The sequence below is a fragment of the Ailuropoda melanoleuca genome, chromosome 17 (assembly GCF_002007445.2).
Source record: "Ailuropoda melanoleuca isolate Jingjing chromosome 17, ASM200744v2, whole genome shotgun sequence".
Lineage (NCBI taxonomy): Eukaryota > Metazoa > Chordata > Mammalia > Carnivora > Ursidae > Ailuropoda > Ailuropoda melanoleuca.
This window is the reverse complement of record NC_048234.1, coordinates 14,363,639-14,376,790: the sequence shown is the minus strand read 5'-3', so window position 1 is coordinate 14,376,790 and position 13,152 is coordinate 14,363,639. Positions and strand designations below refer to the sequence as shown.

The window sequence follows — 13,152 nt, the reverse complement described above, 5'->3', positions numbered from 1 at the left end:
GTTCCTGCCACACTCCTTGGCACACACGAACCTGCCATCACCCTCTGCATCCGCATGGTCCTGCCTGGGCGACCTGGCTCCTGGCTCCACCTCCTCTCCCTGACCCGAGCCACTCCGTAAACAGAACCCCCCCAGGGAAGCCCACCTCCTTCCACGTCTCCAATTAGCACTTGGGGTACAGGCATGATAAAGGAAAGGGGACCACTGACACAGAATTCAGGGAGCTGGCTGACAGGGGAAACCGATGGGGAGATGGGGTAAGGGCTACTGGTCATGTTCCACTGAGGCTGGTTTCATGAACTGTGCACAGGCTATCGGTCATGTTCCACGCACACTGGGTGTGCAACAGTTACAAAGTAACAACTTTTAACACTATATAAATCCTTCAATGAACTTTCACAGCCCCTAGAGAAAGTCTGAAGCCTCAGGCTGTGTTTGGATGGTGCCCGGTGCCCAGTGCCCACAGACGCATGGGCACCTCCCCTTTCCCTGCATCCTGGGCTCCAGCCACTCCCTTCCGCTCCTTCCACACCCAGTGCCGCCACCTCGGGGTCTCCTCCGCGTGGAACAGACTTCCTCCCTGTCATCATCTCACTGAACTCCTGCTCTACCTTCAAGCCTCAGCTCAAACATTAATACAGTCAAGCCGAATTGAGCCCTGACTTAATCAGTAGCAGCTTAGTCTCCCAGTCCTCCTGGAACTGCCTGCTCACGAGCCGTAAGAGTCCGCGTCTCATTCACGTGCAAGGTCCAGGACTACACGTCTGCTCCACCACACTGTTCAGAACCCGGCAAGTGCTGGCATGGGCCAGACACACCAAAGTGGTTTCTGGTTTTGTTAATTAATAGATGTTGTTTTCCGAGCAGCTTCAGGTCTATGGAAAACCTAAGCAGAAAGCATGCCCCTGCATTCGTATGCTACGTATTGCAGCAGATGGTCTAATTCGGACACGTGACGATCATGAACTAGAGCCCACAGCTCCCATCAGGGTTCCTTTCGGTGCTCACTCTATGGGTCTGGGCGAATTTATAAGGACACATATCCACCACATAGTGTCACACAAAATAGTTTCACAGCCCTAAAAATCCTCTGTGCTCTGCCTATATTCATCCCTCCGCTGACTTTCCACTGGCTCCATAGCTGTGCCTTTTCCAGAATGTCCTACAGCTGGAATCCTACAGTATAGAGCCTGGAACAGTGGCTTCTCCCAGTGAATGTATCCAAGGTCTTCGTGACTTGATAACCCATTTTTTTTTTTAAAGATTTTATTTATTCATTCATTCGACAGAGACAGCCAGCGAGAGAGGGAACACAGGCAGGGGGAGTGGGAGAGGAAGAAGCAGGCTCATAGCGGAGGAGCCTGATGTGGGGCTCAATCCCATAACGCCGGGATCACGCCCTGAGCCGAAGGCAGACGCTTAACCGCTGTGCCACCCAGGTGCCCCGATAACCCATTTTTTTTAGCACTGAGTAACAGTTCCTCGTCTGGACGGACCACAGTTCATTTGTCCATCACCCACTGAAGGACGTCTCGGATGCTTCCAAGTTTCGGCAATTATGGACCACATGGAAAGAGTGTGTTGCGTTTTCTGAGACACCATCACATTGTCTTCCACAGTGGCGGTGCTGGTCTGCATTCCCCGCAGTGGAGACTGCACGCTCTGGCTGCCCGGCATCCTCACCAGCATCTGGTGTTGCCAGCGTTCTGAATGTTGGCCCTTCTGACATGTGTGCAGTGGGAGCTCAGCTACTCTTCACTGAAGAGGCCAGGAAGACAGAGTTAGGTAAGCATCTTCAGATTCACTGGGCCTCGGTTTCACTTATGCAGCTTTTTACAAGTACACCAGGGTGAGCTCAAGCCTCCCGCCTCTATTCACAGACCTGAGGTGGGCCTCTGGCAGCCACATACCACTGACACCTTTCCATTCTGACTGGTCTTATGTGCGCCTACATTCAGACTGGGGACTCTGTGAACGTGGGAGACATTATGTGCTGGGACAGAAAGCACAAATTCATAACCATCTCTAGGTCCCCGGTCCCAACAAGGTGCTTCTGACACAATAAATGCTTATAAAATGAATACTAATCTGACCTGTAACTGATTTTAAAACCCCATCCAAAAACAGATCATTTCTGGGGGTCCACTATGCAAAGACAGTATGGACTGGAATCCATTTTTCACACGCTGTGCAGAGCAGGCCTCCCAGCACCATGGGGCAACGGGCAGGCCAGTGTGCAGGTCCTGCTGTCAATTCCACACCCTCCGCATCGGTGAGGAGGAGAGGCGCACGGGCTCAGAAGATGTACCAACACGGCAGCCCAGCCAGTGACGGTCCACCTGACCAGAGCCAGGCCAGGAAGCTGTTCCTCTGGAAGACACAGATTCCCGAGGCCCAGTAAAGATCCTGATGTAACAGCTCTGGCCTAGAACCTCAACTCCAGGCAGGTTTAGAAACCCCAGGTTAGAGTCAACTCTCCCCATTTTTACTCCCAATAGCCTTCAAGGGGCTGGTAATGCTTTAAATGTCTTTACAACTGCACATATTCCAGTTTCTAAAATGATTCATACAGACAATTTCTAGTGAACGGGAAAGTTATGTTCTAACACTGGCTGTCAAAATTCAGAATGCATCTTCTCAGAGAATAACATAACGGACCAAGGTCAGAAAAGACCACTTAGGACCTACCTACTGCTCACAAAAACCTTTTTACGGGAAATGTGTCTTGGGTTCTCACGTGGGGTGCCAAGAAAGCCTCTCCCCAATCCCACGTTGCTCCTTCTAGGCTCTCCATTCCCCGCTCAGCGCCACAGTGGAGGCCTAACAGCACGTACAGGCAAGAGGGATGGCACCATCTCCACATTACTTTGTTTCTTTATACTTGTCAGGAAAACAACAAAAGTGATTTTACATGAATCCATTTCTGCTGGCTCCAAATTGTGTATCTATAACTTGAAATATATCTTCCTCCCCGTCTTGCCCCAACCTCTGTCCCCAGTCACCCCACATTCCAGGCCACACAGCTGCCGGCCTGCACTTTCAGCTGCCCCAAACTCTGCCCCACGGCTCAGGTCTCCACCACAGTCAGCAGCGCCAGGAGACCCTGCAGAGAAGGCTTTAACGTAACACATGGTAGTTGTCACCCGCATGGACCTGCTTAAAAAAATACAGCCCCAAACACCACAAATTCTTCCCCAACCCACCACCATTTCCTAAAACCCATGGATAGGAAGTGAAACTAAATTCCAGGAGCATCACCTTCATCCATAAAATAATTTCCTCATGTATTTTTGACAACGTAAGAACACAAGGGCACTTTGTACAATACTATGAGTTTTTAAGAAGCTCAAATTTAGGGATGCCTGGGTGGCTCAGTAGGTTAAGCATCTGCTTTCGGCTCAGGTGATGATCTTGGGGTGTCAGGCTCCCTGCTCAGTGGGGAGTCTGCTTGTCCCTCTGCCCCTCCCTCCTGCTTGTGCACACTCTCTCGCTCTCCCAAATACATAAATAAAATCTTAAAAAAAAAAAAAAGGCAGCTCAAATTTAAAAGCGAATGTAAAGCCCATCTTGCTTCTTCAACATATCGTCAACCCTGTTAACAGCTCAGACCACCGCCAAACGCTCCCTCATACCTTTTTCCACGCTGACCTTCCTGTTTACCTCCTCCTGAGTAAACGTTCTAGTCCCCAGTGCACTACAGTGACTGTTTCAACTACCATGTCACACGAGGACCAGGTGTCACCTCAGACACACGAGGGGCAAAGATGCCCTTCTGGGAGCTCCCCCCCGGCTCTGTAGCTGTAGACCATTCTTTGCCTTTCCCAGCCACTCTCCCTCTGAGAACAAAGACAGTGTCTGCCCTGTGATAAGTGCTCACAGAGCATGTCACATACACCCATCTCCATAACCAGGAAGCCTGAGGCCAGAGACTGTGGGGTCAGGATGTCCACCCCCGGCATCAGACCTTGCCTGTCACCTCTCGCAACAGTGTCCACTGGGTGCCCCTGCCACAGGAATAAAGCAACCCACGTGACCTGCCCTGCCACATCTCCCTCTGTCCAGCACAGTGACCCCAAATCACAATCCTCTCATTGTCCCAGTTCAACAGCTTTTCCTGAATCAAGTCACTTAGTCAAATACTTTCCCACGGGGGCATGAGGGTGACGGTGGCAGGTGGGGCCCTGGCTGCCCCAGACCCAGCATTCCCGGGGGAGGGGTGGGAGGCAGTGTGCAGAGAATTAAAGCAAGGTGCTGAGACATGACGGCTGGTAGCTGATGGCCTCAGACAGGTGACAGTGAAGCCAGTATCTCAGAAACTGGAGTGTCCCAGGCACAGGAGGTCAGGGATCACTCTTGGCTGCAAGGCGCTAAGGCCCCAAGACAGGAGCCGGCATGGCACATCCCTGGCGGGAGCCAGAACCACCTAGACAACGCAGGGCCAAGGCTGCAGGACCAAGCCATGCGGAAAGCAGGGGCACAGCTGAGAGTCTGTCCCAAGCATGATGGGTCTGCACATGCCCAGTAGTTTAAACAGCATGATGGCTGTGGGGGCCAGAGCAGCAGGAAGATGAGCTCCACCCTGTCAGAAGCCCTGACTGTGGGTCCCAGCAGACAGGCCAGTGGAGGAGCCACCAGGCCTACAGCCCCACGCTCCTGGGGCACTGGGCAGCCACAGAGACAGGAGCCAGCACTCCTCTGTGACCTGTGGGCCCCCCACGCAAACTGCAGCTCTACACTTGAGTGAGCTGGCGAACGTACCACGTAACGGACAACTGCCTGGGACATTTCAAACCTGGGACTAATCTTCTGAAACCAGTACACAGTGGCGCTCCCTAACCATACCAGGAACATGGAAGCAAACAACGATCTCTCAGAGCTTCACAGCTCTGGACCCAAAGAGAGGCAGTCGGACTCAGGGAGAAGTCTGGCTTGTAGGCTCCGGGCTTCACAGCCTCCCATGAGAGCACCACCAGGCAGGCTTCAAGCAAACGGCTTATAATTACTTTTACTCCCCAATTTCAAATCTTGGAGTTAAATTTGGTCTTTTGCAAACAAACAAACAACAGGCAGCAAAAGAGAAGACACCCATCCGCTTTTCTGAAGTGGATTTACAAAGGCATCTGCAGGTCCAGAGGCCTCCCAGCAGAGCACCCCGTGGACGCCTCCTGGCCCACCCCCAACTCCCAGAAGGTCTGTTTGTCCTGCTCCTCAAGAACAAACAAACCTGAAAGGTTAGGGGCCACTGAGGCGTCTGCCCAGGAGGCGCGGCTCCACACACTCGTGACAGCTGCGGAAACCTCACTTCGGATGAATAAACCTACAGGACTACTGGGCCCATGCTTCAATCTCTCTGGTGACTGCACGGTCAGCATCCATCACAGAGGCTTGGATTTACTTACCTAAGTAATGTGCTGGGTGAAATGCCATAGGCTTACTAGTCGCTGAGTAATATCCAATTGCTCTCTTAAAGCGAATAACTTTGTCATCTGTTCTAGACTGAAATAAACGCAGGAAAACCTTTGTAAATTGCATGCCGCTGGTCCTGTGCATGAACATACTTTCACAATTCAGCACATGTATCATCTACAGCTTTTCAAGTTAGAGAAGAGTTGAGAGTGACATTAAAATCTTCCAGGAAAATCAACAAATCAGACTCTAATCCTCTCAGAGTGACATGGGTAACACAGACTGGCGCCCCATCAGGAGACCCGGGTCTGCAATGCAGCCCTCAGGAGTCCCGGGCTTCTCCAGGCCACGGCCCTGGTGCTGCCTGGGGAGGGTTTCTGTCCCGTCTCCAGCAAGCAGGACAGCAGTTTCAGCTTTCTAGAGAGACACGGGAGGTCACACCAACCTCATGTCCTCTCTTAACCCCGACCCGCTCACATGCCCTACTTTCCAAAAAAAGGAAGAAGAAATCCCTGACCATCACCTGAAGGGATGGACAAGTCATGTTCACAGTTCCACTCAGCCCATGTGATAGGTCTGTCTTCTCAGGAGAAACGTTATCGATCATGATGGAGAATGTAGGAGCAGCAGACCTCCCAGGTGTCTACCTCGAGCGCTCCCGGTGCAGCCGCAAGGGAGGCTGGGAGCCGGGTGAGGGGACCCTGCCATACCCACCCCCGCTGTGCAGAGTGCTCCAAGCCTGCACTGTACCTGAGAATGCTGGAACACATCTTTAGCTACGGCATCCAAGTCCGAGGGGTCCTGGATGTTGCGGACGTAGTCGGCCACAGCCTTGATCACCACATCGCATGGCGGCAAGACTAGCTGGTGGGCCCGGACCTGAGAAACAAGTGCACAGGTCAGTACATGAGTCCCAAGGCAGGGCCCAGAGGCTTCAGGCCCCATCATGACCCCCTGTGAGTCTTGGCCCCAAGACTCTGGTGCTGAGGCTCAAGCCAAGCTCAGCAAGTACAACTCAGCCACTTCCACTGAGCTAGGTCAGGGAGCGCCTGGCCAGTCCCACGTTACTTCTGCAACCTGCTCACCGTCGATCCTGGGCCCAAAACCCCATACCCCACAGCACCAAACATGGCGCGAGAAGCCATGGGCTGCAGACACTTCTGTTCTTCCTATGCCAGCCAACTGGAGGCCGTGCTGGCTGAATGCAGCCCAGGTGCCAGAGCACCAAGAAAGCCAAGTCGGCTCTGAATGGGGAGAAAGTCAGGTCCTTGACTGCTGATGCTGACAGTCGTGTCTTGTGAAAGATACACAGAATAAATCTCGGAATATTTCATTGTCCCAAAAGAGCTGATCCCACAAAAAGGTAAGTTAACAGTTTTTTTTAATGGTTTTATGCTCTTTCATAAAAACTAAAAAACTATGGAAAAAAAGATACGGTTTCAGCTGTAACTATAGTTTTGCCTTTCTCTTAGAAACAAAGATGAACCGGGCACTAAGTTTGTTTCTAGCAATTAAAAAAAGTCAAACGACAGCCAGAAATACTCTTTATTTCCCATATAGACACGAAGATCACAAAGATAAAAAACAGGGCACAGACCCCCAAATGCCCTGTGCCTCCAGAGCTGTGTGCTCCTGTCCGCCAGCCTGTGACTGTCCAGGTGGGCAGTGTCACCACAGGGTCCTCCAGGGCGGACGGGGAGCAGGAGAGCTGGCTTCGGGGACGAGGAGTGAGGAAGGGCCACAGCCATGGAGTGTGGCAGCCCCCAAACCTGGAAGAGGCAGGAAACACCTTTCCAGAGCTTCCAGAAGGAGTGTGACCTTCAGAACGGTAAGATGATAAATCTGAGTTGTTTTAAGACATGCACACACACGCGCAAAGACAGAGAAAAACAAAAGGGAAAAACCAGGAAACCCGAGCCTAAGCACGTGAAGTGGAAGAACCCACTAGAAGACAGACGTTTACACTTTCAAGTCACTCTCGAGAACATTTTCAGATGCGCAGACGACATTCACTCTCTCTTCACAGGAGCGATAGGTTTTCTTGAAGCACCGTTCCTCACGTCCGAGTCGCAGTTCTCGGCCCCCACGTGCCGGACAGTAGTGCTCGTGGAGGGACACCCCAACACGAGGCCTCTGGAGAGCCACGCACACGTCTACGCACACACATCACAAGCTCAGTCCTAGAAACCCAACCCCCCGGGAAGACAAAAGCCCACGGGTACACACATGTTCCACGGGACGAAGCCTGGCAAAAAGCACATGCCAGCCAGTCTGGGAGGAACACAAGTCCCATCTGTGCTCCCCCTTCTGGGGTGTCTGGTCCCAGGGCCAGGCAGGAACAGGGCCAGCCGGTGGCAGCCCGGGAGGGAGGAGTCGGAACAGAAACCCTGCGCCATTCTCACAAAACAGGGACAGGGTCAGGAACAGCCATGCCCGAGGGCCCAGGGCCTCGACTCCTGGCTTTGGCAGTGTGGGCCTAGCCGACCAGGTTTGCCTCTAGCACCTGAAAACCTATGAGGCCCTCGTGGTTTTCATACCATACAGGCAAGGCTGGCTATTGTATGAGGATTTTAGATACAAAACAGATCGATGACAACATGGTGAGAACAGAACCTACAGGATATAAAAATGGCCAAATTTGAAAAGGGCTGACTCCAGGGGTGGGGAGCTAACAAGGTGGCACAGGCCACCTCTCCTGGGGTGCATACCCTGTCACTGGGACTCTGCAGATGACAGGGAGCCACTCATGGTCTGTCCCGCCTCGAGTGAAAATGACCATCTGTCACTTTTGTTCCTGTGGACATCCTTGCTGCACTCCCGCCCCCAAGACTGCTGCGCTGAACGAGCCTTAAAGTAAACAGCCAGTGAGGGCTCCTGTCCCCGCCCCCCACCCCACAGCCTCCAAATGTTGAGTCCCCATGGCCCGGACTCCCTCACACCAGCCACCCCTGGCCCTGCAGCTTCATTCAGAATCAAGCTTCCCAAACCACCTTGGGGCAGCACCCGGGGGCAGTGGCCAGGCCCAGGGGACAGCATGAGAGCAGGCACAGCTCGGGGCGCACGCGGTGGGCCTCGGTGCACACAAGAGGCTTCAACTCAGGAAGAAAGAAGCACACAAATCTGTCCAACTCAGACGGCACTGTTATAACCTCAAAACATTCAACAGAAGATGATACACATTTCAAAACAATTCACCACAGAATTCCCTTTATGAGCAATACTCCTAGTACATTCAAATACAACCTATTTATTAAACTTCTGACATTCCTGACAACTTTTAATTTGTACTTTCTTTAAAAACCTTGCCGTGTCACACTGAGGAGGAATTGCACTTTCCTACGGGCTAGAAAACGGTGCTGAGCGTGCCAATGCAACGGAGAAAGAAAAAAGTCGCTGAAGACTCCGGCCACCTTGAACACGGCTCACAGCTCTCCATCCACACACGCCCGAACACGCACACTACCGCAGGTGTTTCTCAGCCGTCTTTCGGCTGGTACAAAACGCTGACTTGTTGTCCCTCAAAAAGTGTGAAATCCTCCTGAAGACGCTCTCAACAAGCACACAGCAGCAACTACAGCAGACTTAGAGCAATCCATCCCTGGCCACTCATAAAAACAAAATTAACACTCAAACCACACAAATGAAGCATTCGCTCGTTGGAGACAGACTTCAAGGTATTTTTACGGATGTCCCATTTCTCCTCTTTTTTTCTTTGAGCAGTTGTATTTTTATTTTAGCCCAAAGCTTAACATTAGGGAAAAAACCCAAAATTTAAATAAATTGCAATATATCTAAATTAAAGTTGGAAACATGTACTTTTTGTCTCCAAGGATAGAAAGTAAATTCTGTTTAATTAAAAACCAAATGTTTATGATCATCTGCCTTTTTACAGCACTTTGCAGCAACTGCAGTTAATTGTTACTCACTTTGCAAGCAAAAAGACACCATTTGGAACTGGAAAGGACCTCCCAGAGTGTGCAGCTCCCCTGCTTGCAGACAGGACAACTGGTGACAGACAGACAGTGCTTGGTGGGAGCTGGTAAGCGTACCCTCGGACGAGGCCATCTGCACTGAGCCTCATCTTTCCCTAAGGTCCCACTGCCTCCTGAAGGCCACTTCTGCCATCTCCTGTGGGTCGTGGACAGGTGGCGGGGGTGGAAGGCACTCAGCCAGGCGGCCCCCACACTGACCCTTCGTGCATCCCCTGGCTTCCCCTCTAGGATCCCTCAGACCCGCAAGCCAGCAGGCACCCCCCTCATTTTGCCAGCCATGATAGTTCCATTCTGTGTGCCTCTCTTAACAACCTCTACCTTGTATTTTCTTCTGAACCCTGGCCTAGTGCTGGAGCTGTGGTGAACTCGGTGGTCTGAGCACGGCACACACCCACTCCGCAGGGACGTGACCAGGTCCACAGAAGCCCTCGCCATGCATGCCCCAGCACAGCCAGCACCAGCTGCCGCAGCCAGCAACGCGCTCCCACTCTTTAGGGACCCCATTCCCATCCATACACTAGCAATTCAAGGGCCACAACACGAGTTAGCGTCTGTCTCCCCAAGGAGACAATCTCTTCCCACCCCTAAAGGTGAAATAGCGAAGGTCCTGCCAGAGAATCAACTGGTAGTAGCTATCAGGTTCTAGCATTCCACCACTTACAAGATTCTGTCGCCTCATCTTGGTTACATTTCAAAAATCCAAGACTTTCCCGCAAATTAAATTAAACGGCACAATGCAGTTACTACATGCCATTTCAACTGTTAAATTAAATCCATTATGCCACAGCAGCAAAGGATTCCACTAAAATCCAAGATTCTCTCCCAGCCAGTACGTAGATTACATCAAAGGCTCTTCTAAAGCTTTCTGAAACATGCAATGAAAAAGGATAATTTGACAGGGTCTTAACACTCACATGACAGAATAAAATGTTTCTACTGAAACAGCAACTCCCTTCCCGAGGCGACGCCACCCTGGCGGGGGAGCATCCAGTGAGCTGGCCTCGCAGACCCGGGGCATCCCACATGGACACAGGGCACAGCCACGGGGACCAGGCGAAGCTGGCAGTGCAGTAAGCCATCTCTTTCGTGAGGTCAAAGCACTGGCCCGTGTTCCACTTCCAACAGATCCTGCTCCAGTTCTAAGTGGTGTCAACCCCATTCTCAACGTTTTTGTGAGCTTTTTAAGACAAATAAATGGGCGTTCTCCAAATCTATATATCATATTTTTGTGTTGTATAACTTTTTACCTCCTTTTTAAAGAACGGATATTCTGAGAATTTGTCTTCACTTCAGTTTCCTCCTCCTTTAATCCTCAGGCCGGTGCACCGAGAAGAGCGTTCGGCGCCTGCCGCTCCATGAACAACACCCAGCAAGTGCATCTGTGTTGCTGTTTTGTTTTTTTTTGTTTTTTTTTTTTAAGATTTTGTTTGAGAGAGAGACAGCTCATGAGCAGGCGGAGGGGTGGAGGGAGAAGCAGGCTCCCCGCCAAACAGGGAGCCGGATGCGGGACTCGATCCCAGGACCCTGGGATCATGACCTGAGCCGAAGGCAGATGCTTAACTGACTGAGCCAGGCGGTCACAAGCCCCCCACCCCTCTCTTAAAGATTTTTTGTGTTGCATCTTTAGGAAAAGAGCATCAGCATTTGACTGGCTAAACACATTTATATACACCAGTTTCCTGAAACGAAAATTTAGCCCCTGCACACACACAGGGAAGCAGTCGAGAGTCAATTAAACTGCGCTTAGATGCACGTGTGTGTAGTCTGACGTCGGCCAGCCGGTCTCTGAAGCCTGGGGAAGGGAGCCCACGGTGAAGTTTCACTTGCCTTTAAATAATCTTTCTCCTGTGCATTTTCTTCATACAGAATAGATAATTTGGGGCCACTTAAGTCTTATTCCTCATGTTGACAAGAATTTGAAATCCTCAGATGTTCAGGACAGGAAGACACAAATGGGATCCCTACAGCAGCAACTGTGTGGGGATGTGACCCGGCGAAGCCGCTGCAGGGCATGACTCGCCATCCACCCCACTCCCACCTGCATAAAGGAGCTGCACACTGACTTCAGTGACATCATTTATAAAGCTGACACTGAAAGGGAAGATGGGTGCAAGTAGCTGGACAATGTCTGACTTCATGGCACATTAGTTTACGGTACACAATACAGTTTGACTTGAAGTATTTTCTTTACAAAAATACTTAGGAAATATAAATGTTAGAGATTCAAATGCTTTAAAATGAATCAAAGTTAAAAATAAGATGCAAAGTAAAATAGATTCATGTTTGTTTTGTTTGAAAAACACTGTAGTTATATTTTAATTCTGCTGATAATTATGTCATCATTAGTATGTCAAAGTTCGATGGTATCTTACCTTGCTTTTGAAAATCTTATAGTATGCTGTTACTGATTAAATAATAATATCAACATATTCAAAAAGTTTTATATGAAGTTTTTACATGGAGATTTCAGTGCTACTATTTTGTTTAGTCTGAAATAAGAAAACAAGATCAAAAAGAACAAAAAACCCTTCACAATCTCTCCCAGCTTGTGCCCCAACTTTGCATAAATGCTCTCCATCCGTCACGTACATTTCTGCAAGTGCACGGCTACTCCATTCTTTATCCTCTCGTCTAACTGCTCAGTGCAAGGCTGTAAGCAAGTCAGAACACGCACCACCCTCATGTCAACAACTGGGACAGCGCGACTGTCATGGCCCTCAGTCCCCCCCCAGGCCAGTCGTCAGTGCATCTGGCTTGAGCTCTGAGCCCACATGGATCCCTACAGGACTTCTGGCTAACTGAACAAACACAACACAAAACCAGGATTCTGGGGCTTTCTGGGCCTTGGTGCTGCTGCTCCCACATGGCCTCCCAGGTGCTCACCGGAACACGGGTGAGCAAAACACAAGTTCCACACAACAGCTCTGCTGAAGCAGAGCCTGACCCCTCCATCACCATTAGGAAAGCGGGAAGTCTGAATCCTGGCAGCGTCAGGGAAGGAAACCAGAAAGCCACTTTGCCAACACTCATAAACTCGTGCACGAACACAGGACGTCAGAAGCTTACACTCTTGTTGGAGACAAACTGCTGGCCCAGGACAGCCCCTCAGAGGACCACACAGAGGAGCACTGCTGCATTTTACCCTGACGCCACCACCGTGCGGTGCACTCTGCGTGTCCCGAGGGGACAGAAGGGCCCACTAAGGTGCTCGCTCGCTCGAAGGAGCACCCAGGTGAGCAGCGTGGCCACCTCCCCAAGGCAGACCACACTCAGGTATCCTACCTTCTAAGTGACACCTCTTCTAGGGTTGAGCTGTCCTTTCTATGAACTGATGGCAGAGGGTGAGCTCCTTTTCCTTTTGGTATTCCGAAATAGGTAAGAGTTGGCAACACTACAGTAGCCCTCCCAACCGTTTTTTTCTAACAGGTCCATGAAACCCAAATTCATGTTGTTGATGAAGGGAGCGACAGGAAAACTGTCCACAGGAGAGGTATGAGTTCGGGCCTTGTCAGACGCAGGGAGGACAGGCATGGTGGCCGAGGGCTTGGCACACACCTGAGCACCGCCACCAGGCAGTCAGGAAGGAAAGGATGGGGGTCAGGAAGGGTCAGACCAGATGGGGGAAAGAGACCCCCAAGCTGCACCCTGGTCGGTCAACAGAGACAGCTGGTATCACTGTCGGAGAAACAGATACCGGGGGATAAACCCGCTCAGACAAGTACGAACACCTTATCTGGTGTGTGGGTGGAGCGTC

The 13,152-nt window shown here is 51.0% G+C and overlaps 1 protein-coding gene across 5 annotated transcripts in view; it reads right to left on the bottom strand.

Moving 5' to 3' along the window:
- Positions 1 to 13,152, bottom strand: part of FAM120A (family with sequence similarity 120A) — a 94,769-nt gene that overhangs the window by 54,053 nt on the left and 27,564 nt on the right. For all 5 annotated transcript variants that reach the window (XM_034647055.1, XM_034647056.1, XM_034647058.1 and 2 more), the window contains exons 4-5: positions 6,157 to 6,285; positions 5,400 to 5,496 (exon numbers count right to left, since the gene is read on the bottom strand). In XM_034647055.1, the coding sequence (XP_034502946.1) occupies positions 5,400 to 5,496; positions 6,157 to 6,285 (226 nt within the window). The remainder of the gene's footprint in view (positions 1 to 5,399; positions 5,497 to 6,156; positions 6,286 to 13,152) is intronic.